The sequence below is a fragment of the Trachurus japonicus genome, chromosome 7 (genome assembly GCF_045865225.1).
Source record: "Trachurus japonicus isolate A0001 chromosome 7, Traja_1.0".
NCBI classification, from domain to species: Eukaryota; Metazoa; Chordata; class Actinopteri; order Carangiformes; family Carangidae; genus Trachurus; species Trachurus japonicus.
The window spans coordinates 33,613,545-33,638,290 of NC_140913.1; the positions used below are offsets into that span (position 1 = coordinate 33,613,545).

General features: G+C 40.5%; 3 protein-coding genes across 3 annotated transcripts; 2 read left to right on the forward strand and 1 right to left on the reverse strand.

The window, feature by feature from the left end:
- The first annotated feature begins 1,204 nt into the window (after window positions 1-1,204).
- taf8 (TAF8 RNA polymerase II, TATA box binding protein (TBP)-associated factor) lies at window positions 1,205-9,574 on the forward strand. The gene is made up of 8 exons (XM_085783175.1): window positions 1,205-1,399; window positions 3,062-3,221; window positions 4,038-4,136; window positions 4,931-4,993; window positions 5,088-5,212; window positions 6,674-6,821; window positions 7,774-7,916; window positions 9,187-9,574. Exons 1-8 carry the CDS (start codon window positions 1,352-1,354, stop codon window positions 9,325-9,327), a joined length of 927 nt encoding a protein of 308 aa, XP_085639301.1. The 5' UTR covers window positions 1,205-1,351; the 3' UTR covers window positions 9,328-9,574.
- Window positions 9,575-10,553: 979 nt separating this feature from the next.
- On the reverse strand, window positions 10,554-17,310 carry LOC146985171 (PHD and RING finger domain-containing protein 1-like). Its single transcript, XM_085783018.1, has 6 exons — window positions 16,762-17,310; window positions 16,143-16,226; window positions 14,922-15,064; window positions 14,700-14,791; window positions 13,067-13,287; window positions 10,554-10,694 (listed from the first exon to the last, which is right to left on the reverse strand). The coding sequence occupies exons 1-6, from the start codon at window positions 16,882-16,884 to the stop codon at window positions 10,554-10,556; spliced, it is 804 nt and encodes a 267-aa protein (XP_085639144.1). The 5' UTR covers window positions 16,885-17,310.
- Window positions 17,311-19,898: 2,588 nt separating this feature from the next.
- On the forward strand, window positions 19,899-24,243 carry LOC146985172 (lysophosphatidic acid receptor 6). Its single transcript, XM_085782932.1, has 2 exons — window positions 19,899-20,417; window positions 23,648-24,243. The coding sequence occupies exons 1-2, from the start codon at window positions 19,919-19,921 to the stop codon at window positions 24,118-24,120; spliced, it is 972 nt and encodes a 323-aa protein (XP_085639058.1). The 5' UTR covers window positions 19,899-19,918; the 3' UTR covers window positions 24,121-24,243.
- The last annotated feature ends 503 nt before the right edge of the window (window positions 24,244-24,746 follow it).

The following is a 24,746-nucleotide window of genomic DNA, read 5'->3' on the forward strand; positions in this document are numbered from 1 at the left end:
TTTTTTCAAGCAGTGACAAACCCATTACATTCAGAAAACATTGCCATAATGACAATCTGGAACTATAATGTTTTTTAAAATTATGTTATATGATCATCAGTATAATTATTTTTTTTTCTTGATTGAGTAATTGAAAAATACCTACTCCCAATGAGGATACTACGGTAATACAGGTGAAAAAGTATGTGCGTGCAGTATAAAAGTGCAAAAACATTTAGGGAATTCATGAAGGAAAACAAAACAACACCAAACAGTACCAAATACGGTGCAAAGGATACAGTATATTAGATAAAGAAAATTAATTATATACTAGAATTATAGTCTTAGCATATTTGTTTTCTATTTTTTTTTTACCTTCGTCTTGTGTTAGCGTTCGGCTACCAACTATGGTGTTAGGGTCAGTTTTGAAATCAGCTTCAAAATACACTAAAAACATTTGTTTTTCATCCAATCTGTTTTTCTTCTCTTGGTTAAATTGTTAGACTTCCTTATCCATGAAAATGTGGGCTTTAATATTTTTTGGTGTGGGCCCCTTGGCCCTTTTTGTCAGTATACCCCTTTGCTTCAATTGAACCTTCCTCTTGTCAGCTTTCTGCTACCATCTCTGGTGTTAGGGTCAGTTTTGATCCGAGTCTTAAATTAGCTTTAAAACACACTAAAACAATTATTCATCATTCCATTTGTTTCTCATCTCTTGGTTACATTGTTAGGCTTCCTTATCCATGAAAAGGTTGGTTTTGCACTTATGATTTCAGTTTTAACTCTCATTATTGTTCTTAAGGTCAAAATGGACCCTAACACCACAGATGTCATCATTTTAACCAGAGCATTTTAGAAATTTGTGAATTTTGTGTGTTTGTTTTATTTTTGTTTAAATAGAGGTTTCTGGCAAAGTCAAAATGCCTTGATGCTATAAACAAATTTATGTGGTACTTGTATGCATTTAAAACCTGAAGGTTAAAGCTGTACAGAAAAGAAAATTGAATTTGAGCCCACTATGGGTCATAAAATTAGTGTAATAGACAGCAAAGATAACTTAAATTCATTATCAAAACCAAGGAAGGTCATCAGTAACTTGCTATCGCTCTGTTTTTATGCTGTGTCACCGCCATAGACTGTGTAATTCCCACACACAGACACTAGGTGGCGACAGAGAGGACAACGGCTCTAAGCTCAACTTCCACTTCCGGTCTGCGGCGGAAGCTACGTCACAGTCTCCACCGTGTTTACTAACGGCGGCTAAACGGTCGTCGGGAGAAATAATAATAAATAAAACGTTTTTGTCGTTACTATAAATTACCAGTTAAATCCAGGAGCTGAGTCCAGATAGATCCGGTTCCGGAGGAGGAGGATGGCGGATCCCGCGGTGGTTTCGAGCGGTTCGCTGAACGCAGCAGCGGTAAGAGAGAGTTTGTCCTGCCGGGCGGAGCGCACTCTTCCCCCGGCTTGAAGCTAGCAGTCAGTCCGCTGCCTCCTGTGGGCTGAAATAAAGCGTCTTTTAGTCAGGATTTATACGTTTAAATAACTACAGCTGAGTCTAGTTACAGACTATAAAGTCAACTACTAATACGTGTGTAAAGTAAACTATAATGCTGATACAGTAAGCGAGTGTGTACTGTCAGTTTGGAAATATGGTTTTATGAAGGAGAGTGAGCAGGCACACATGTCAAGTAAGTTTCAGCAGACAGACATTAAAGCCCCAGTATGTAACTTATTTGGCTTTCTATTAGCAAAAATCAAATATTGCTTTCATAAACCTGCATACAAATGAAAGCTTTCTCGTACCTTAGAATGAGTTGTTACAAGTCGTTACAAATACATAAGTGGGCGAAGCACCGAACCGAGGCGGCCATGTTGCATCGCCATTTTTTTTACGTTGAGTGTCAGCGTGACCGTAGGTAACCACGGAAACTCAGCGGAGCTGTGGGCTCGGCCTGTTAAAACTGTCACCACTGTGTAGTGTGAGGAAGGACGGGGCACTGGTGTTGCATTCAGGTGCAGTCAGGCAGACGGCCGTCGGCAAACCAACCGGATGTCATTTTACTCCACCAGAGAAAGACGGTAAAACAATACCACATCACCATGACAACATATTGTCAGGCCTGTATTGTTTTGCCTCGTGCTGGCGGACCACTTGTTTACATAGACGCTTGTTCATCCTGTTACATGCAGCTTCTGTTGTCTGTCTGACGTCTGCCCAATTTCACGTGAATGCAATATCAAGAATACGTTCAGATATGCAACCGCACCGCTAGATGGGGGGAATTCCTACACATTATACCTTTAAAAATACATTTATTCTAATGTTAATCAAGTTTTTATTGCCAAGAGCAGTAAAGGGCACTTTATAACCCAAGGACACTTGACGTGGTGTCAGGTGCAAACACAAAGGGTACAAAATATAGTAAATAAATAGCGATAATAAGATGAAAAATCATAAGATGAAAAAAATTGAATAAATTAAGAATATTCTACCTAGTGCAAAGAATAAAATAGAATAGAATAATGCACTAGTTTCATGAACCTGAAACAGGAAGCTGACATTTTCTGAACTGTGAACGTCACTGACAAAATAAAAATTAAATATCGGTCAGACACACTGCTTCACAATATTACAGCAAGTTGCAGAATCTACAGGTGAAAACAGACTCTTTTTTTTCTGCCTTCATTATTTACATTTTATGCTTTTCAGTTCATTTAAAAGTAACACCGTGTTTACATTTGATGAAAGTCTTTAAATGCGTCAGCAAAATATATAATTTGCCCCACTGATATTTTTTTACATTATTAGCCTATGACATTTCTCCATGTCAACACAATCAATCATTTGACCATTGATTCAGACAAGAACGAAAGAAAGAAAGAAAGAAAGAAAGCAACATTTAACACTCACACATTAAGAAAAAATATGGTAAAAAATGATGTGGACAACTGGACATTAACCAGAGCTCTGAAATGATAGATATTTAGTGATGAACCAGTTTCCTCTTGACCGTTCTGCTGCAGCAACCTCTCACCCACTGTTTGTGTCTGTGTGTGTGTGTGTGTGTGTGCTATTCAGCGAGGGGGCGGAGCTAAAGCCGCGTCCAGCCCGGCAGAGAACTACCACCTGGCCCGGCGGCGCACGCTGCAGGTGGTGGTCAGCGCCCTGCTGACCGAGTGTGGCTTCGAGAGCGCAGAGAAGGCGGCGGTGGAGACGCTCACGGAGATGATGCAGAGCTGTACGTATGAACCATGAAGCAGGATGTGTTGTTGTGTTCACTCTCCTTAGAGCCTCAGACAGACCATACACTGCCAAAATTAAAATATCTTACCAAGAATATTTGTCTCATTTCTAGTCAAAATAAATCTCATTACTTAAAATAAGAAACATCACATTAAAAAGTAGCTTGTTTTTAGACACTTTTTTCCCCCTTTCAAGCAGATTTTCAGTTGAAATAAGTAGAAAAATCTGATAGTGGAGCAAGTTTTTCTTCTTTATTACAAGCACAAAAAACTTCAATGGCAGATTTTTCTACTTATTGCAAGTGAAGATTATCTAAAAACAAGTTCATTTTTAGGTGATGAGTCTTATTTTAAGTGGAAAGAGATGAGTTTTGACAAGAAAAAATTACAAATAACTGCATTTAGAAATGTTACCTGGACTGAATTATAGTTTCCTTACATGATAAATAAATCTTGGTTCAATCTCATTAAGACAAAAGACGGAGAAACTAAAAGAGAGCTGCTACTAGACTGGGTTTAGTTGTCGAAACATTACATACGAGTACATACGATCGAAAAATGTAGTATTGGTGCAAATATATTGAGCTGGACGTGTAAAACACATGTGAAGTCCACCTTCTGCTGTTTTAATGTCTGTTCTGATGATACCGGGAAAAAAAACATGTGCATTTGTTGATGATTCTTTCAAACAATTTAAACCTCCTCCTCCTTTATGACTCTTTCTTTTGTTTTATATATTCAAAGTGTCTAGTGTTCATCAGCAGAGACGTTTCTCTAACACGGTGCTTTGTCCTTTGTTTTTGTTTTTTTAGATATTACAGAAATAGGTCGATGTGCTAAATCATATTGTGAACACACGGCGAGGAGCGTCCCGACGCTGTCCGACGCCGTGGTTACGCTCATAGAGATGGGTGAGTGCTGCAGGACGCACACACATGAATGAAATAACACTTTTTTTCCTCTTTTTTCTTCCAACTTTATTGAAAGTTACAACAATAACAAACAATTCAGTCATTCCAGCTCACGTTTCTTTACAATAGTAACAATATAGTTACACATTTCTGACAGCATAACAAGAGTTAAACAAAAGAGAAATTAAATCAAATTAACAATAAAAAAATAAAAAAAATTCTTGGTGACAGACCACGTAATAACCATGAGAATTGAAATTATAATTGTTGTGACAGATTATTGGTTGAAAATTTCTGAGTGTACAGTATATTCATTATTGACATACATTTCTTATTTGTAATTAACTTAAGAGACTTAAAATAATAATCAGCTTCAATCAAAAACAATTTAAATGATGGTGAAGAATTCTGAAATTTACATTTATGGATGTGAAATTTCCCCAATAAAATGTAAAGGTTGACTTTAGTACATAGTTTCTTTTCTTTGAATTCAAAATAAGCAATACTGTTCTTCCCCTCATTGTTGATTTTATGTTTTGTTTTACATAATATATATATATTTAGCTCTCAAGTTCTTTCCATAATGTACTGCTATATGAACAACCATAAAACAAATGAGTTACATTTTCAAGTTCAATTTTACAAAAGGTACATTTTTTTATCGATGTCTAGGAATCTTGAATTATACATCTTAGATGGGTATACTGTATGTTATGTAGTATTTTTAAATGTAATTCTCTAATTTGAAACACCACCGACGTCATTCGATCCGTTTGTTTCCGTGTCATCAACAGGTTTCAACGTGGACACGCTGCCCGTGTACGCGAAACGATCCCAGAGGATGGTGATAACGGCCCGTAAGCTCCGACACTCACGAGTCAGACACTAACCTGTCTCTACACGTCATCTGTTGATTTCTTTTAAAAATGTTTTTGATTTTCTGTATTTCAGCTCCGGTGACGAACCCGCCGGTGACTCCTAAAGCTCTGTCAGCCGGACAGAAACGAACGCATCCGTCTCACATTCCGAGCCACTTCCCAGAATTCCCTGATCCACACACCTACATCAAAACACCCGTGAGTCTGAACCTTTCCCAGAAGTCTTTGCTGTGACCAGACCAGACCGGTCAATTTATTATTATTTATTGAAATAGTCCATAGAAATATCTATTATTGTAGCACTGTCGGTGCAAGCTATTTTTTAGAACGGATTAGATTTCTTGGTTTCCCTCATCAAACTCATCAAATACACAATCCAACAACTCCACAACGCTCTGGTGGACAAGTTGTGACCTGCACATTCACCACGCTATGGGATAATAACCAGGGATGCAAACAGCGCGCCGAAAAGCGAAACTCGCTTTTTTCATGACCAATTAAGTGACTTGTGTGAATCGTTCAGATCCGAAGAGTTTTTGTTTCTGAGGGGAGGGCGGGTCTCAGTGTCTCAGCTGGGGTCAGTAAAATGTTTTTCTAACAGGCTGACAGTGACAATCACGTGAAACTGAGGCGAACTCATTCATGGTTGTCTCTGATTATACTGATAACAGCCTACCTCCAATGTTGACGTGCGACGTGCGCGCTCGTTACCCAAAGCGGCGCATAGCCGCGTGCAGTCGGTGCGACGGTGACGCCGTTTTTTCCCCCGTGCACGGTTCCCTACGTTGCTGTGTCAGACAGGTGTCTCCCACGGAGCTCTGCCCCGTTTCGGAGCTGAAGGAGAGACGTCGCCTCCGCGATGTAGAATGTGTTCAATTAAAGTGAAACTAACACATTATAGGTATAATGTGTTAGTTTCACTAAGACATGGGATGTTTCATTCAGTGTGTAATGGACATACACTATGACTAACATTCAGTGAAGACTTAAAATTCAGTATCTCCAAAATTGAAACATTGCAAAGGATTTTTTTAAAGCATTTTTAATATAGAAATGTTGGCCTTCTGAAAACTATGTCCATCTATATGCACTCAATACTTGGTTGGGGTTGAACTACTGGAAATTGACTTTTCCATGATATTGTAATGTAATCATTTGTTAATGGTGAGCCCCCCCCCCCACGCCAGACAATTCCTCTCTTTTTTGGTCCTGACCCGTTTGCATCCCTGAATAACACAACGTTACCGACAGAGTTGTTGTAGAGGGAAATTCATGCAAAACCGCTGATGCGCGTTGCCTTCAGGGACAGTTTTTCATCAAGCAGTCTCTGAAGTTCCCTCTAAAACAACTCTGTCTGGTAACGTTGTGTTATTATCTCATAGCGTGGTGAATGTGCAGGTCACAACTTGTCCACCAGAGCGTTGTGGAGTTGTTGGATTGTGTATTTGATGAGTTTGATGAGGGAAACCAAGAAATCCCATGAGCCTCCGTAGTGTAGCTCTGAGCAGCTCGCGGCTCTGCTCCGCCGTTCTAAAAATAGCTTGCACCGACAATTAAAGGTAACGAACCTACTGCTATGACTATAGGGATTATGGCAATGGGCCAATTTGCCAAAATGTTGAACTATCCCTTTAAATATGTGTGTTTCTCTGTGTGCAGACGTTCCGAGAGCCGGTGTCGGACTACCAGGTGGTGAGAGAGAAGGCAGCGACTCAGAGGAGAGACGTGGAGCGAGCGCTCACACGCTTCATGGCCAAGACGGGAGAAACCCAGAGTCTCTTCAAGGATGACATCACCGCCTTCCCGCGTGAGTGGTTCTGTCCCAGACGACAAAGACGACCTGAAGGTTTTTAAAGGACAATTCCGGGCAAATTCAACTCGGGACTGTATGTTCCTAACATTTTAGGTCTAAAAGAAGGAATCTGAAGGTTTTCCGTTTAATGTCTCGTGTTTTGCGGTAGTTGTGTCTGTCCCCGCATCGCCACGGCAGCGATGAATGGGAGCGGATGCAAGTTCCGCTGCTTAGGCTGTTTCTATCCCTCAAAGCCACAGACAGCGTCAGATGGCGACTCAAACATGCAGCCAGAAGTTTATTTACTTCAAGCAAGCTGACATGTTTGTAAAACTAGATCTAATTCAAAGTCTGGCGGAGTCGAGACCCAAGTTGACGCTCAGTATGTTTACGTGCAGTCAGAAGCTCCCGTTTGTGTCATAAACACAGGAATATCAACTCTTGACTTGCTTCAAGTAAAAAAAAACTTCTCGGCGCATGTTTGAGTCGCCATCTGACGCTGTGTGGAAAAAAATGTACACTTGAAGCAAGTCAAGAGTTGATATTCCTGTGTTTATGACACAAACGGGAGCTTCCGACTGCACCTGAACACACCGAGCGTCAACTTGGGACTTTGAATTAGATCTAGTTTTACAAACATGTCGGCTTGCTTGAAGTAAATAAACTTCTCGGTTCATGTTTGAGTCGTCATCTGACGCTGTCTGTGGAAAAAAATTGTGGCTTTGAGGGATGTAAACAGCCTAAGCAGCGGAACTTGCATCCGCTCCCATTCATCGTTGCCGTGGCGATGCGGGGACAGGCACAACTACCGCAAAACAGGAGACATTAAACCGAAAACCTTCAGATTCCTTCTTTTAGACCTAAAATGTTAGGAACATACAGCCCCGAGTTGAATTTGCCCGGAATTGTCCTTTAAGTTGTTTCAGCATCTCTTTAGTTCTAATCCGGTGACTTCTCTGTCGGTCAGTGATCGCAGCGCGGCCCAGCGCCATCCCATACCTGAGCGCCCTGCTGCCGTCGGAGCTGGAGCTGCAGACTCTGGAGGAGACGGACTCGTCGGAGCAGGACGACCAGACGGACAGCGAGAACGCAGCAGGAAACAACATCACCGTGAGTTTCCCACCGGCTCAGAGTTTCCATGAGCTCCGGGGTTTTTCCTTTAGTTTTTTCCAGATTCAGGAACATTTTTCTCACCAGTAATTTAATTTAATTTAATTTAATTTAATTTAATTTCATACACAGAACTGAGGATAAAAAAACACTCAGTTATTCATATTTTATGATGTAATTCTCTCGTACCTATTGGATTATGTGGTCATGGCATAAATTGCTCCAACTGAAAGATCCGTCCAGTTTTATTGAACCACAACAGTTGTGTGGTTGTGTCAGAAGAAGGAACGTGTGCTTTCTGTACGAGGACGGACAGACAACCCGTGTGCTCGTGTTCAAATCCCTGGTTTCCATGGTGGGTTTTTTTCAGGGTTTCAGTGTTTGGTGAGAGTTTCTGGGAAAAAGTGGGATGTGAATTCCTGGCACTGAGCCCCAGCGTAGACGCTCATAATGCGGCTTTTGTGTGTTTGACACTAGAGCTGCAACAATTAATCGATTAATTGAACAATAATCGATTATTAAATTAATCATCAACTATTTTGATAATCGAATAATCGTTCTGAGTAGAGTTTTTTGAGAAAAGAAGTCAAAATTCTCTGATTTCAGCTTCTTAAATGTGAATATTTCTGGTTCCTTTGTTCCTTTATGACAATAAACTGAGTCTCTGATTGACGTTTTTCAACATTTTTTTAACATTTTGTTGACCAAACAACTAGGGATGTCCGATAATATCGGCCGGCCGATATTAGCATAAGAATCTGTCCATATCGTTATCGGTTTTTCTGCCAATAATGAAAACCCGATAACATAATGCCTGGATTTCATAGTGAATTAAGTAGCGGTGGACCAACGCTACTTAATTCGCTACTTAACTATTGCCGTCACTGATTCAGACACACAGAGACTGCTTGATGAAAAACTGTCCCTGAAGGCAACGTGCATCAGCGGTTTTGCATGAATTTCCCTCTAAAACAACTCTGTCTGGTAACGTTGTGTTATTATCTCATAGCGTGGTGAATGTGCAGGTCACAACTTGTCCACCAGAGTGTTGTGGAGTTGTTGGATTGTGTATTTGATGAGTTTGATGAGGGAAACCAAGAAATCCCGTGAGCCTCTGTAGCGTAGCTCTGAGCAGCTCACGGCTCTTCTCCGCCGTTCTAAAAATAGCTTGCACCGACAATTAAAGGTAACAAACCTACTGCTAAGACTATAGGGGTTATGGCAATGGGCCAATTTGTCAAAATGTTGAACTATCCCTTTGTTCCTTCAGGACGATCCGGGAGCCGACAAGGAGAACTCCATGCTTCCTCCCTCGGGCGTCGTTCCCTCGGCGAAGGCCAGCGAGGACAACGTGATCGACAACCCGTACCTCCGGCCGGTCAAGAAGCCCAAAGTCAGGAGGAAGAAATGAGTCGGGACTCAGACTCTTTTGGTGCTTTGAGCCGCTGCTCTGGACTCTGACGAACTGACTCACTTCTATACTGCCGCTGTTTGTGCTCGGTCTCTTTTTTTTTTCTCCTCCTTCAGAAGGCACTCGCTTTGTTTAAAAAGAATTTGTGTGATATCATTTTGTAAACAACATCATAGTGTAATATACAAAAAAAAATGAGAGGACTCCAGTCATTTTGTGAATAAAGAAAAATAGGTTTCTTTTTTTTTTTAAACTCTTGAGACGTCAGCATGTTTGTGTCGACAGCTCATCTCATCATCACAGGGCTGAGTGTGTGTTTCCATCCATCAGCCACACACTGCAAAAACTCACACTCTTTCCAAGAACATTTGTCTTATTTCTTGTCAAAATGTCTCAATTTTAGTCAAAACTAATCTCTTCCCTCTTAAAATAAGACTCATCACCTAAAAATTTACTTGTTTTTAGATAATTTTCACTTGTTTCAAACTAATTTTCATTAGAAATAAGTAGAAAAATCTAGATTTGTTTTTTTGTGCTTGTAATAAAAAAGAAAAAAATCGAAAAAAATATGTAGTTATAGTCCTGCACTGAAAAGGTTTAAGTAAAAACTCAGACTCAGAGCAACAGAGCTCATTTTTCACACCTACTGTATATGTTCATGCGGCATTTCATTGCCACATTTCTCTCTTTTTTTAAATTTCTGTCTCTAAGCAAACCTCAAAATGATGAAAATTATTGTTTTAAAAAGGAGGGTGGTGAATCGTCATATTTAAAAAAGCAAAAACTTGAGAATTAAATGTTTTAAAGCTACAGTACGAGAACCAACTTCTGATTATTGCCCCAAACTGCCAAAAACCGTGTGGTAGTAAAATATTATAATACCTGAAACGTATAGTGAAATAGAAATACAAAGTGGGTGTGAAAAAGAAAAGTGCATCAGATTTGTACTTTTGTTTTCTTCAAAAAAAGTTTTACTGACAAAAAACAAAGTGTGAAACAATGTCAGCCTCATATTTAAATAAATTTATATCAAAAACATTCACTCTAGAGTTTTTACACAGGACAGGAAGTCACGGTTCAATCTGACTGTAAACACAACACCGCCCCCCAGTGGTCGAGTCTCACAACAACAACAACAGAGAACTATCGACTTCCATCATCCTCTCAGGTTAAACCCGTTTCCTCTTCCCTGTGTTTAACTCTGTGAAACAAACAAACACACATATTTAATCATCTACAGACTCTTGAATCCTCAGAGGAAGTGACTGAGCGGCTGTGGAGCAGCTGGAGTCGCTGTGTTCGGGTGGAGGAGCTGCAGCTGATTGGACTGGAGGCCTCGACGCCTTCAACAGGTATTTAGGAACATGCTGGGGAACAAACACAAAAACAGTCACAGCATCAACACCGGTGTTATTAACACAGGTTTTCACACAGGAAACAACAGATTTAATGTGATTATCCTTTGTATAAACCAGACCAGATAGTATTTTCCTGTTATCCTCCATCCTTCTTTTCTTCCTTTCCCCCTTCCTTCCTCCCTTCTTTCCCTGCATCCTTACTTCTTCCTTCCTTGACCCAATCTGTTACTTCCCTTCATCCTTCCTTTCTCCCTTTCTCCTTTCCACCATCCTTTTCCCTTCCTTCCTTCCCTTTGTCCTTACTTCTTCTTCCTTCCTTTTTGACCCAATCTGTTCCCTTCCTACATCTTTCTTTCCTTCCTTTTTTTCCCCCCTTCCCCCTTTCCACAATCAATTATGGATGAAATTTAAGACCTATCATGACAAATAAAAAACGTACAAAAGAAATGCGGAGTCACAAAATTAACATTAGAAATGTTAGGCTTGTTTGTAGTTGAAAATACATTCAATAAAGCACAATGAAGTGTTGCAGGAGCATTTCATTGAGCATTTGCGGTAGCGAGGGCTCTACCATATCATTTTTCCCAAGCAGAACGCCTAAAGTAAACTATTTGGGGGCACAAAAAGAAATTGGGGAGCGAAATTAAAAATGTTTATGTAACACATTATTTATTTAATTCACTGGCAACCAACAGGCAGATGGCTTTAAGCCTTGAATAATGTTAAGGGTCAAACGTGACCCATTTTTACATTGGAGAACAGTAAAAACACCAACCCTTTGGCCTAAATTTTCCCGGTTCGCACATGACGCACAGGCAGAGCAGTGAACTGAGACACTGGGAGCTTCTGCTACGAACAAGCTTGAAATATAGACTTATTTAATTTTTTTTGGAACAATTTCTCATGTCGGGGCTTCAATACAAGAGGGACATTACAGACGAGCACTATGGAGGTATTTGGATGTTTTTTTTGTCTCTTTTTGGACGAAGAAAAGTGAGCCCCGTTTGCCCCCTGTAACTCCAAGAAGGCACGGAGGACTCTGAAACTTCTCCCAACCCTCGACATGAGGGTGAGTTGAAAATTAGTGAAATTTGAATTTTGGGTGAACTATCCCTTTAAGGGTCAAACGTGACCCATTTTTACATTGGAGAACAGTAAAAACACCAACACTTCACCTTTGGCCTGAATAATTTTCCCGGTTCGCACATGTATTTTAGGGTCAAATGCGAGTGAAATGCTCGTCCATGATGGGCATGAGAAAATTCAAGACCTGTCTTAGACTAGACCTCTAAACCGTTTCCTTCTTGTTTTTTTAAATGAATAATAGTTTTCATGTCAAGACACCTTACAGTTTGCATGTAAGTGGAATTACAGCTATTTGACCAACTGAACTCATTACGGAAACATCAACGCGTGGATGGAGAAACATAAAAAAAACAGAGGAAAAACCCCCCTGCGCCTCCACATCATCATCATCATCACATCTACAGTATAAAACACACAGATCCACTGATGCCCACTGAAGGTGAACAGTGTTTTATTACTCACCTCACACTGGCACTAAAACCACATCAACACACACGAGTCTGTAAAGAGCAGTGGGGTTTTCTCCTCCGGTACAGTGAAAACAAATGTCACATGATGGGCACAGAAACCCACCCGGACTCGCCTACGATGCAACCGAGACACGATGGAAACTAGTCTGCAGATGGTTGGAAAGGTTTTCTCAGCGCGTGTTTCAGAGAGGAGGCAGGAAATGTGGTTAGTGTGTTACAGCACTGAGACGGGTTCTTCACACACACACACACTGTAAATGAATCAAACCTCAACCAGGACTCTCTCTCTCTCTCCTGCAGTCAGAGACACTTAAAGGGACATTGTGTATCTTCTCCTGTTATCTATTCACGAAAATAGATTATTTGGTTCAAAAGTATGTTTTTCATTAAAGGGATAGTTCAACATTTTGGCAAATAGTCCCATTGCCATAATCCCTATAGTCGTCATAGCAGTAGGTTCGTTACCTTTAATTGTCGGTGCAAGCTGTTTTTAGAACGGCGGAGCAGAGCCGTGAGCTGCTCAGAGCTACGCTACGGAGGCTCATTATGGGATTTCTTGGTTTCCCTCATCAAACTCATCAAATACACAATCCAACAACTCCACAACGCTCTGGTGGACAAGTTGTGACCTGCACATTCACCACACTATGAGATAATAACACAACGTTACCAGACAGAGTTGTTTTAGAGGGAAATTCAGAGTCTGCTTGATGAAAAACTGTCCCTGAAGGCAACGCACATCAGCGGTTTTGCATGAATTTACCTCTAAAAAAACTCACTTCTTGCTAATGGGGATCTAATAAAACTGTGTGATGTCACACTGACCCAGTGGGTTTGTGGACGAGGATGAGGTTCGTTGCTGCTGGTTCTGGTTCTGGTTCTGGTCTGGACCCTCGCGCTGCGTCGTCGCTCTGCAGCGTCGGAGCCGGGACGATCTACGGTTGACGGTCGAAGGCAACGGCCGCTGGTCAACGGAGGTTCATCGACTTCGGCCAACAGGTCCGTTAGTTCTCCGTCACTGATCTCCTCTTCCAACACAAACGGGTCTGAGCCAGAAACAAAAATAAAAACTTCATGTTATCATTTATTATTCCTGAGTGTTTTTAGACCAGAACCAAACACGATTCATTCCTTCATCTAACACGGTTGTTGAAAACTACTTCCGCCATTTTGATAGATCCTTCCTTTCAGTTACAGTCACATTTATCATGTTGAGTGGTTAATTTTACAGTTTAGGAACATTTTACAGACGTATGACTGAATATATTCTTGCATATCTACTAGAGTCAGATAGAAAAAATCCATCAGCAGCTTTGGAAAGTGATCAACAGTAAAGCTGTGTATCACCAAAAGTTTATTTCTAGTAAAACTCTCATAGTATAATGAACAAATAGAGTTTATTTTATTAATGCAATCAGAGTCAGGAAAGTTGCTTCTGTATTTGTATTTCAGAGTATTTCCTATAACATCCTAGCCTGCCAAGCCAGACTATATCATTAGCATGTCTAGTCTGGCAACGACCAGTAGACCTCGGCTCAATCCAGGGGGCGGGATGAAGGCTGTCTTTCAAACTGCCCCTGCACCAATAGGGTAGCGCTACGACCAATCAGAGCAAAGAGCAGGATGACGTAGATTAAACTTTTCCCATATCCCGTCGGCAAAACACCAAATACATCCTTCTCCGAAATGAATGAGCAGTTTCTTGCTCAACTTTTAAAGAAAATGACAAGTTTCATTCTTTCAAAGTTGATGCCAACGCCGATTCAAACGATTCCTTTGCCAAACCCATCTGGTCATGTTTTTCACTGGTCGCAAGTATGTCGTCATGGCGTTAAGCCCGCCCAGCGACTCTTTAAACAGATAGAGCGCTGTGATTGGTGAACACAAACGGTGTTCGAGACTCAAAAAGTTCCTATGGCTCGTTTCTAGACCCACCTATGGAGCAAATATACTGTATTTGCTGCTGCTAGGGTGCAGCTAGATTTCTAGGCTAATAACATCCTACATCATTAGTAATTCCTCTTAGTGCAGTCTAAACATAGGAATTAACATCTGCCTCAATCAATAAGAAATTCAATTTGTTGGGGCGGAGTTTAGCTCAGTTGGTATCCTGCATGCCATTCCCCCCATCTCTGCCTCCCATTTCCTGTCACACTCTCAACTGTCCTATCGAATAAAGGCATGAAAAGCCAAAAAATATACTTAAAAAAAAAAAAAAAAAAGAAATTCAATTTGTAAACACTATTTTTTCTCATCAAATCACTGTCACCACCTTCAACTATTGGTAAAATATCGTTACAGCCCTTAAACAATTGATTGAGTATCATGTCAGAAAACATGGCAATATTTCTGTATATTGATATTTTCTTCAACTGCTAGTCGACAGTGATGTTAAATGTGCACGATTTGTATAATTATTAATCATCAAAGAGTGTTCATCCTAACTGCTCAGCTGTACCTGTGTGATGAGGAGTGACGACACACTCAGGACAAACCCAGTCGCCTTCAGGGCCGGCGGTTAACGGCGGCGTCAAACAGTTCATGTGATACCTGAACACATCATCACACAGAACAACTTTATTATGTCGCTGCTGCTGATGTAAGAAGATCGAAGGGTTGAATCAAGACAATAAACACTTCATAAAGATGTGTAACTCGATGAATGTGTCGGTGCCGTTACCCTGAATCACACCGTGAGCAGACGAGGAGCCGGTGCCTCCGGTCGCTCCGTCCACACTCCTCACAGAAAACTGCACCGGCCCCTTCCTGCTCCTCCTCCTCCTCCTCATCTTCATCGTCTTTTATCGGTGTCTCCACTTTGATCTGCAGCAGCACAAACAGCTCAGCTTCACCACTTCAGCACTGTTCATTATTATTATTATTATTATTATTATTATTATTAAGCCTTTATTTTGAACATGTAAGGTAGTATAAAATGAGACTGGCAGAAGTCAAAGCAAACAACAACAAAAAGCCACAAAAAATAATAGAAAACTAATAAAATTAATACATTATATTCATCAACGGTTTTAACATGCTCGAAAGGGAGTAGGGAGAAGTTAAAAAAAACTTATGAGCCCACACCTTGTCCTTTATGTCATATTATCCTCTAATAATTATTGTCAATATTGCTTATGGGTATGTATTAGGGATGTCACGATTACAAATTTTCTTGGTACGATTATTGTCAGAGAAATAATCACGGTGTTACGATTATCACGATTATTATGCATTAATTAATTTCACAACACTATGAATGTGTAAAATCAAATATAGTCAAAATATAATTACATTACTCATTGTTTACACAAAATATTTCAAGTATCTATTAATATATGGCCAATTCTTAATCCCCAGGGGAAATGTTTGAAATATTCAGGTCATAAATTGTCATCTATACCAAATGTTTACATTTATTTTAATCATTTTTTGTTTTATTTTGTGTTTTTTTTATTTTTTATACAAACACACTAACATTTAAATTTCTACCGATTCAATGTTACGTTAAATAAATGGACCAGTATCTGAGCATTCACCTTTATTTTTGCGCACATCTGCCGATGTGGTTCCAACATCATCTTATTTGGGAAGTGACGGTATTTAGGAATCTTTACGATTAATTAATTGTGGCGTTTAATACCGCGATTAATTGTGAAAACAAGTAATCGTGACATCCCTAGTATGTATGTATAATATAAAAATCTATTCGAAAACTTCATACACCACCCATATATAGACCATACATTCATGTTCAGCCAATATGCATCTATATATATATATTTATAATGGACCTGAGTCCGTAATAAAGATTATCTATATACAAACAATATACTCCCATGTACAGTTCACAATGCATTAATATAATATAAAGCAAACATGCTGCAGTATAATAAATAGTCACCTTCTTCTGAATGGCCCCTCCAGGACACCGTCTCTGGTGGATGAAGCTGAAACTGATCCGGTCCACAGGACAGGTGTTGGACGTCTGGTTGGGACAGGGCAGAGTGACAACATGTCTCAGTTTTTAACCATTTTATTCTGTTGATTTATTTATTTATTTTACATCTTCATCTCTCAGTGTTTTTCTGTTCTTTGTGTAACATAGTGTAACTTCTCCTGTTATCTATTCACGAAAATCGATTATTCGTTCAAAAGTCTGTTTTTCATTCATCACCTGCAGTTGGGCAGAGGGCCGTCCGTAACAAACCAGATGTCATTTTAGTCACAGAAGTCCAGAGAAAGCCCTTAAAACGTGGGTCAGGTAAACAATATTGTCACGTGTATTGTTTTGCCTTGTGCTGAAGGACCACTTGTTTACAAATACATACAATGCATAAGAGGCTTGTTTATGCCTTTACGTGCAGCGGCTGTCGTCCGTCTGCCGTCTGCCCAATTTCACGTGAATGCAGCATGAAAAAAACGCCAGATGGCAGTAATTCCTACACATTATACCTTTAAAGACAAAGCTCATAAATAAATAAAACCAATGAGGTGAGGTGTGTTTGTGTTTATGTTTTTACCTGGGACCATTGGAGAATACAGTCGAGACAGAAGACGTGCTGACAGTTCTCCATCGAGGCCACACGTTGTTTGTCAAAGTCACTCAGACAGATGTAACATTTCTCTGCTGTGTTTATATCCATTTCCACTACTTATCTACAATAAAATGCCACTTTTTAAAAACACCATAAACCTGTCAACAATAACGATAAAGTGTAGGTACTAAATATACGTTTTTGTTAAGACATGGTTAAAGCTGCTGAAATTATACTAAAGTCTGTAACTAAGAAAGTTTAGGTTTCCTTTGAGCTTCAACAACAACAACAGCTAGTTAGCTAACGAGCTAACCGGTAGCTAACAAAACAATGGAGTTTTTCCTGAGAATTACTTTGAAAATGAGTCAATACAGTCAAACGATGTTGTCAAAACATTGTTTTAAGACTCTGGCCATTGTTTCAACACATGTTATATCACAGAATCACGATCATTTGTGTTAAAAGACGCGAACAAAGCAAGAAGCTGCTGCTGCTGCTGCTGCTGCTGTTAGCGCTTTTCAATCCAGTCCGTGTTCCGCGCTACACATCAAAACTTCCGGTCTGGTTCCTTCACAATAAAAGCATAACACACCCACAACTTCAATATAAGATTACATTCATTAATTTATCCATTTATTTGTTTATTAACTAAAACTAAAAAGAGCTAAAACGCCAAAAAAAAAAAAAAGGTAAATCCATATATAATGGTATATTGTTATATATTTTCCCTTATTTTCCAAAGAAAAAGTTTTCCTTTGGATGACTTTGATTTCCACATGGGAGTGTGTTTTTTTGTATTTCCTTGAATACTTGGATCACCTGGTGTATTTATAAAAAAAAAATTGCTGTTGGATATAGTTAAAAAATATTGCAGGCTGTAAAAACAAACAAACGAAAAACAATTCAGCGTGTATGTTTAATGCAGTCTAATGTACATCAGTCCTCCTTCATTGTGGTTTTAGTGTTCAGTTCTTGTGGTATGGTCTGGTACTGTATTTAGCCTCCCCACCCCGTCTCTCTGACGCGAACAATTTAACTTATTTCTATACTGTGGTGAAGTGTCATTTAGCCCCCACCCCCCATGATGTGAACAATTAGTACATTTATTTTTATATTGTGACGAATTGTAAAACTAAGAGAATAGGTTGATGTCTTGGTGTGGTTTCCTGCTCGGCTCTTCTTAACCTTACACACTCACAGTACGTACGCTGCACAGGAAACTGAGGCGTCTGAGCACAGAGCAGCATGGTCTGCTCTGCACTCACTGTACGTCTGAGCAGGTGAAAGACACAGGAGCAACTTTATCTCATGAGTCTTCAACAGCTGAACACTTTGGAGATCAAACGGAGCCTCTGAGTTACAAAGTAAGTGATTGTTTCGTGTTAAACTACTCTATTTAATCTAAATAGTCTTGTTTTAGTTTGGGTAGAGATTTTAAAAAGTGTAAATCAAATTATTTCAGAAAATTGTTAACCTCCTTAAATGTGGTAAAATCACTCCAACAGTGAGTATCTCACTACAGAGGATTCAAAAGCGTCTTAATGGAATAAAATACTCACTGTTTTATAAAATACCGTTGGATGAAGTGCAACTTTGCTTTATTTGTTTCACTTCATTGTTTCACTTCATTTTTCTTTAAAGATCATCTCTGAAAGATGAAAGTGGTTTTACTCACTAGTTTAAAATTATACACCGTTGCCCATGGAGTTGGAATTAAAAAAAATATATATATATTTTACCTCTTCTCATGATATAATTATGACGATATGATTTATTATTGATAGATAAAGTGCATTTATTCTCAAAACTTTATTGATCAGTCTCTTCCAAACATATCGTTGTCAAAATTAAACCACAATTAACCTTTATGACAGGAATAGAAAAGAGGATTTGTATTCCAACTCTAAGGGCAACAGTGTATATTTATAATAATACTGTAATGATTTAACCTTTAAGAATAATATATATTTATCTCTTATATAATATATTATAATATATTTATATATTATTTTTATATATTTTATTTATTTTTATATTTTATAAAAAAATATATTTTTATATATTTAATATATTTCTATAATATATTTATCTCTTTATAAGAATAAAAAATAGAGGAATGTGTCTGAAAAACAAACTTATTCAGTGTATAACAGTGCGTATTTATAATTATATTGTCATATAAAAGCTGTTGTTGATTGAGTTTAGCTTGATAATAATTCATAAGACGAGAAACAGGAAAGTTTTTCACAGTTGTGTTGGAGTGAAAGTGGAAAAAGTGACAGGACGTGTTTGTGTCGTTGCAGCCTGCGATGCAGCAGCAGCCGCCTCCGCTTTGACTCGACTGCATCACGTTATTAAAAACAAAACAAACACATTAGAAAAGCTAACTTATGTAATCAGGGGTAAAGTACAAGAATTTGAATAAGTGTGGGCGCCCTTAATGGACTTTCTCAAGCAACAATAGATTATATTTATCTGTAGAGCTATTCTGTGTGACTATTTTATTTTATCTTATTCTATTTTATTTATTATTGTTATTATTTTATGTGGGTATGTATGTTTGTGTGCGTGTTTATCTTTTCTGTATAATAATAATAATAATAAATTTTATTTGTAATGCACTTTACATTTAGGCAATCTCAAAGTGCTACAGTACAAGTTTAATTTGTATGTATGTGTATGCAGCGAGGCTCACCTGCATCTCATTGTGCAACTTGTGTGGCATATGTCAATGTGCTTTGTATGTTCTTATTGGAAATTAAAGCAGAAGTAAGCGATGCAGTGGTTTTGGCTAACTTCTTGTCAGCCGATGGAGTTAGCAGTCCCCGCCCTCGTCCCTACGTCACCACATTCACGCGCATCCCTTGGCTGCACACACAGAGAGGACCGCCCCTTTATGCCGTTCTCTCTCCTCATTGGATAAAGGTTGTAGGATACAAGGAAAGTTTTCTCCTCGGCTTACAGCAGAGCAGAGTGACTGACAGACCCGTGTTTCAGACCAAACACTCTATGTAAGTGATTGCTGTCGGAAGATAGAACTATTTAAGACTTATATTAACACAAACGTTCTGCTTACTTCTGCTTTAATAAAAACATTGTTCAAAAAAAAAACTAACAAACAAAAAAAAATCCAGCTGCAGTGATGAACGGGACAGATGTGGTGGATAAATGCGGAGAGCCGTCCGTGGAGTACCAGCTCTACTTCTTCCCGGCGGTCTACGGTCTGGCTCTGCTCATCGGTCTCCCCGGCAACCTGGTCGCGCTCTTCGTCTTCGCCTGCCGGATCCGACCGCGCACGGCGTTCAGCGTCTACATCAGCAACCTGGCGCTGGCCGACGTGGTCCTCCTCTGCACGCTGCCCTTCAAGATCCACTACCACGTCCACGGCAACCGCTGGGCGTTCGGCGACGTGGCGTGCCGCGTCACGGGCACGCTGTTCTTCGCCAACGTCTACATGAACGTCTGCTTCATGACGTGCATCTGCGTGGACCGCTACGTGGCCACGGCGCGGCCGCACTCCTACCTGCGGCTGCGGAGCGTCTGCTGCTCGCTGGCCGTCAGCGCCGCGCTCTGGGGCCTGGCCGCCGTCGCCATGGGGATCTTCGTCCTGATGGGCCCGCTGGAGACCGACGCATCGTCCGGTAAGGCTGCGACGATACGGTTTTTTTCTCCACGTTTCGATTTTTCTACGGTTTTCAGCAGCAATATAGCTACTGTATATGTTTACTCTCTTGGACTGCATAAAAGAGGCAAAAATAAAAGAGTATAGAAAAAACCTTTCTGCCATAATCCCTATAGTCATAGCAGTAGGTTCGTTACCTTTATTTGTCGGTGCAAGCCGCGAGCTGCTCAGAGCTACGCTTCTTGGTTTCCCTCATCAAACTCATCAAATACACAATCCAACAACTCCACAACGCTCTGGTGGACAAGTTGTGACCTGCACATTCACCACGCTATGAGATAATAACACAACGTTACCAGACAGAGTTGTTTTAGAGGGAAATTCATGCAAAACCACTGATGCGCGTTGCCTTCAGGGACAGTTTTTCATCAAGCAGTCTCTGAATTTCCCTCTAAAACAACTCTGTCTGGTAACGTTGTGTTATTGTCTCATAGCGTGGTGAATGTGCAGGTCACAACTTGTCCACCAGAGCGTTGTGGAGTTGTTGGATTGTGTATTTGATGAGTTTGATGAGGGAAACCAAGAAATCCCATGAGCCTCCGTAGCGTAGCTCTGAGCAGCTCACCGCTCTGCTCCGCCGTTCTAAAAATAGCTTGCACCGACAATTAAAGGTAACGAACCTACTGCTATGGCTATAGGGATTATGGCAATGGGCCAATTTGACAAAATGTTGAACTATCCCTTTAACATTTATCCGCACACAAATACTGTAGGAGCCTATAAATTAACATACTCCATTATAAAGTGAACTTAAACCCTTTTCAAAACCTTGACTATCTATATTTAAAAAAGGCGAACAAATGCACATTGCACTATACTGTATATATTTACAGTGGGTACGGAAAGTATTCAGACCCCTTTAAATTTTTCACTCCATTTTTCACTGCACCCCATCTTGACAGAAAAAAACAGAAATGTAGAAATTTTAGCAAATTTATTAAAAAAGAAAAACTGAAATATCACATGGTCATAAGTATTCAGACCCTTTGCTCAGTATTGAGTAGAAGCACCCTGTTGAGCTAGTACAGCCATGAGTCTTCTTGGGAATGATGCAACAAGTTTTTCACACCTGGATTTGGGGATCCTCTGCCATTCTTCCTTGCAGATCCTCTCCAGTTGTCAGGTTGGATGGTGAATGTTGGTGGACAGCCATTTTCAGGTCTCTCCAGAGATGCTCAATTGGGTTTAGGTCAGGGCTCTGGCTGGGCCAGTCAAGAATGGTCACAGAGTTGTTCCGAAGCCACTCCTTTGTTATTTTAGCTGTGTGCTTAGGGTCATTGGGCCTCATTCACGAACCGTTCTTAAGAACAAATTTGTTCTTAAGTCCTACTTACGAAGTTTTTACGAAGATTGTGGCATTCATGAATGTTTTCTTATCCAGAATTTGTTCTTAACTAAGAACAAAATCTAAGAACAGTCAGGAGTATACTTACGCACTTTTAGGTGCTGAGACTTCTGCAAAAATAACCGATTATAGCGTTTTCTTTTGTTCTGCAGTTGTATGATATTATATGATTTGAATAAGAATTATTTTCTCATCTTTTATGATGTTTTTAATAATCATATATATTAAGAATAATAATTGACAAATCATTGCAGTCTCTTAAAAAACATTACAGACACTAAATTCATATCATATCTTTTTTGGGGGGAGGGGGGGGCATACAGCTGCCGATATGATTTTTTTTTCTCCTAATTGCGGGCTGCAACAGTGCACTTACTGTAAGTGTTCACACTACACACAACTGTTTTTTTTTCATATGTGATAATATGATGATATTTATGATGGCACACGTGAGAGTGTGGTCTCTCTGATAACAACCGAAGAGCTGCATCCACGACTGACGCTACTAAATATAAATATAAAAATATAAACTAAATATAAGCCATTTGTTTGTTTCTTTGTTTCATTCCTGCCGCAGTAGCGCCACTTCACTACTTAAGTTCTTTTTACGTTTGGAGTCTGGTGCTCCCTCCCAGATTTTCATTTGAGCATTTCAACTTTCTTTCTCACTTCACCTTCTCTGCTCAGTGCCTGTGGGTGCTGTTTGCACACGGCCCTGCAGTCTCATGCCCTTTTACGGGCATTGATGGGGCTGTTACCTATGCTAATCCTATGTTAATTAGACTCACCTGGCACACGCCCTCAACTTACGAGGAGATGGCATAAGAACACAGCTGCGAACAATTCTGAGGCTTACGAACGCGTTGATGAATCTGACGTAGGGTTTTCTTAAGGAACTTCTTAAGAACAACTTAAGAAAGAATCTAAGAAGGTTCTTAAGAAGATATTGGTGAATGAGGCCCAATGTCTTGTTGGAAGGTGAACCTTCGGCCCAGTCTGAGGTCCTGAGCACTCTGGAAGAGGTTTTTTTCCAGGATATCTCTGTACTTGGCCGCATTCATCTTTCCTTCGATTGCAACCAGTCGTCCTGTCCCTGCAGCTGAAAAACACCCCCATAGCAGGATGCTGCCACCACCATGCCTCACTGTTGGGATTGTATTGGGCAGGTGATGAGGAGAGGCTTCCGTCGGGCCACTCTGCCATAAAGCCCCGACTGGTGGAGGGCTGCAGTGATAGTTGACTGTCTGGAACTTTCTCCCATCTCCCCACTGCATCTCTGGAGCTCAGCCACAGTGATCTTTGGGTTCTTCTTTACCTCTCTCACCAAGGCTCTTCTCCCACGATTGCTCAGTTTGGCTGGACGGCCAGGTCTAGGAAGAGTTCTGGTCATCCCAAACTTCTTCCATTTAAGGATTATGGAGGCCACTGTGCTCTTAGGAACCTTGACTGCTGCAGAAATTCTTTTGTAACCTCCAATGAAGGAGTAGAACCATCTCAAGGAGGATCAGAAGAAATGGACAGCATGCGAGTTAAATATGAGTGTCACAGCAAAGGGTTACTTATGACCATGTGATATTTCAGTTTTTCTTTTGTAATAAATTTGCAAAAATTTCTACATTTCTGTTTTTTTCTGTCAAGATGGGGTGCTGAGTGTACATTAATGAGAAATAAAATGAACTTTTTTGATTTTAGCAAATGGCTGCAATGAAATAAAGAGTGAAAAATTTAAAGGGGTCTGAATACTTTCCGTACCCACTGTATATAAAAAAGAAATCGATATAAAAATCGTCAAAAAAATATTGCGATACCTATGTGAATCGATGTTCCCCCCCCCCCCCCCCCAGCGTCTGGGCTGCACAGCTGCTTCGAGAACTTCGCCAAGCAGGAGTGGGAGACGCGGCTGTGGGCGTACAGCGTGCTGTGTCTGATCTTCGGCTCGCTGCTGCCGTCCGCGGTCATCCTGGTGTGCTACCCGCTGGTCGCTAGGCGCATCGCCGCCATCGGCACCAAGACGGCGCGGCGGGCGCTGCGCGTCATCTACACCATCCTGGCCATCACGCTGCTCTGCTTCCTGCCCGGCCACCTGGTCTACCTGCTGCACCTGCTGCGCCGCATGGACGTCATCCGCAGCTGCGCCGCCGCCGACGCCATCTACCACGCCCGCCGCGTCACCATGGCGCTCGTCGTCCTCAACACCTGCCTGGACCCCGTGCTCTACTTCGTCACCACCAGCCACTGCCGGTGGCGGCGGCGCAGGATGACGTGGCTGCTGGGACGGATCCGGGGCAGAAGAGCCGTTTACACCATCGCAAAGTGACGACGAGTGAACTGTTGTTGTAAATATAAAACTACTGAGGAAGAATGTGTTTTTAGTTTTGTATAAAAATGAGACAAATGTTTCGTCAAATGTTGATTTTATGTCAAAATAAAGCGTCAAAACAGAAAACAAGTGTCTTCTTCTTCTATTTGTGCAGTTCAGTCTATAAATGAGTCCAACAAGATGTTTAAAGGGATAGTTCAACATTTTTGGCAAATTGGCCCATTGCCATAATCCCTATAGTCATAGCAGTAGGTTTGTTACCTTTAATTGTCGGTGCAAGCTATTTTTAGAACGGCGGAGCAGAGCCGCGAGCTGCTCAGAGCTACGCTACGGAGGCTCATGGGATTTCTTGGTTTCCCTCATCAAACTCATCAAATACACAATCCAACAACTCCACAACGCTCTCTGGTGGACAAGTTGTGACCTGCACATTCACCACGCTATGAGATAATAACAGAACGTTACCAGACAGAGTTGTTTTAGAGGTAATTTCATGCAAAAAGGCTGATGCGCGTTGCCTTCAGGGACAGTTTTTCATCAAGCAGTCTCTGTATTTACCTCTAAAACAACTCTGTCTGGTAACGTTGTGTTATTATCTCATAGCGTGGTGAATGTGCAGGTCA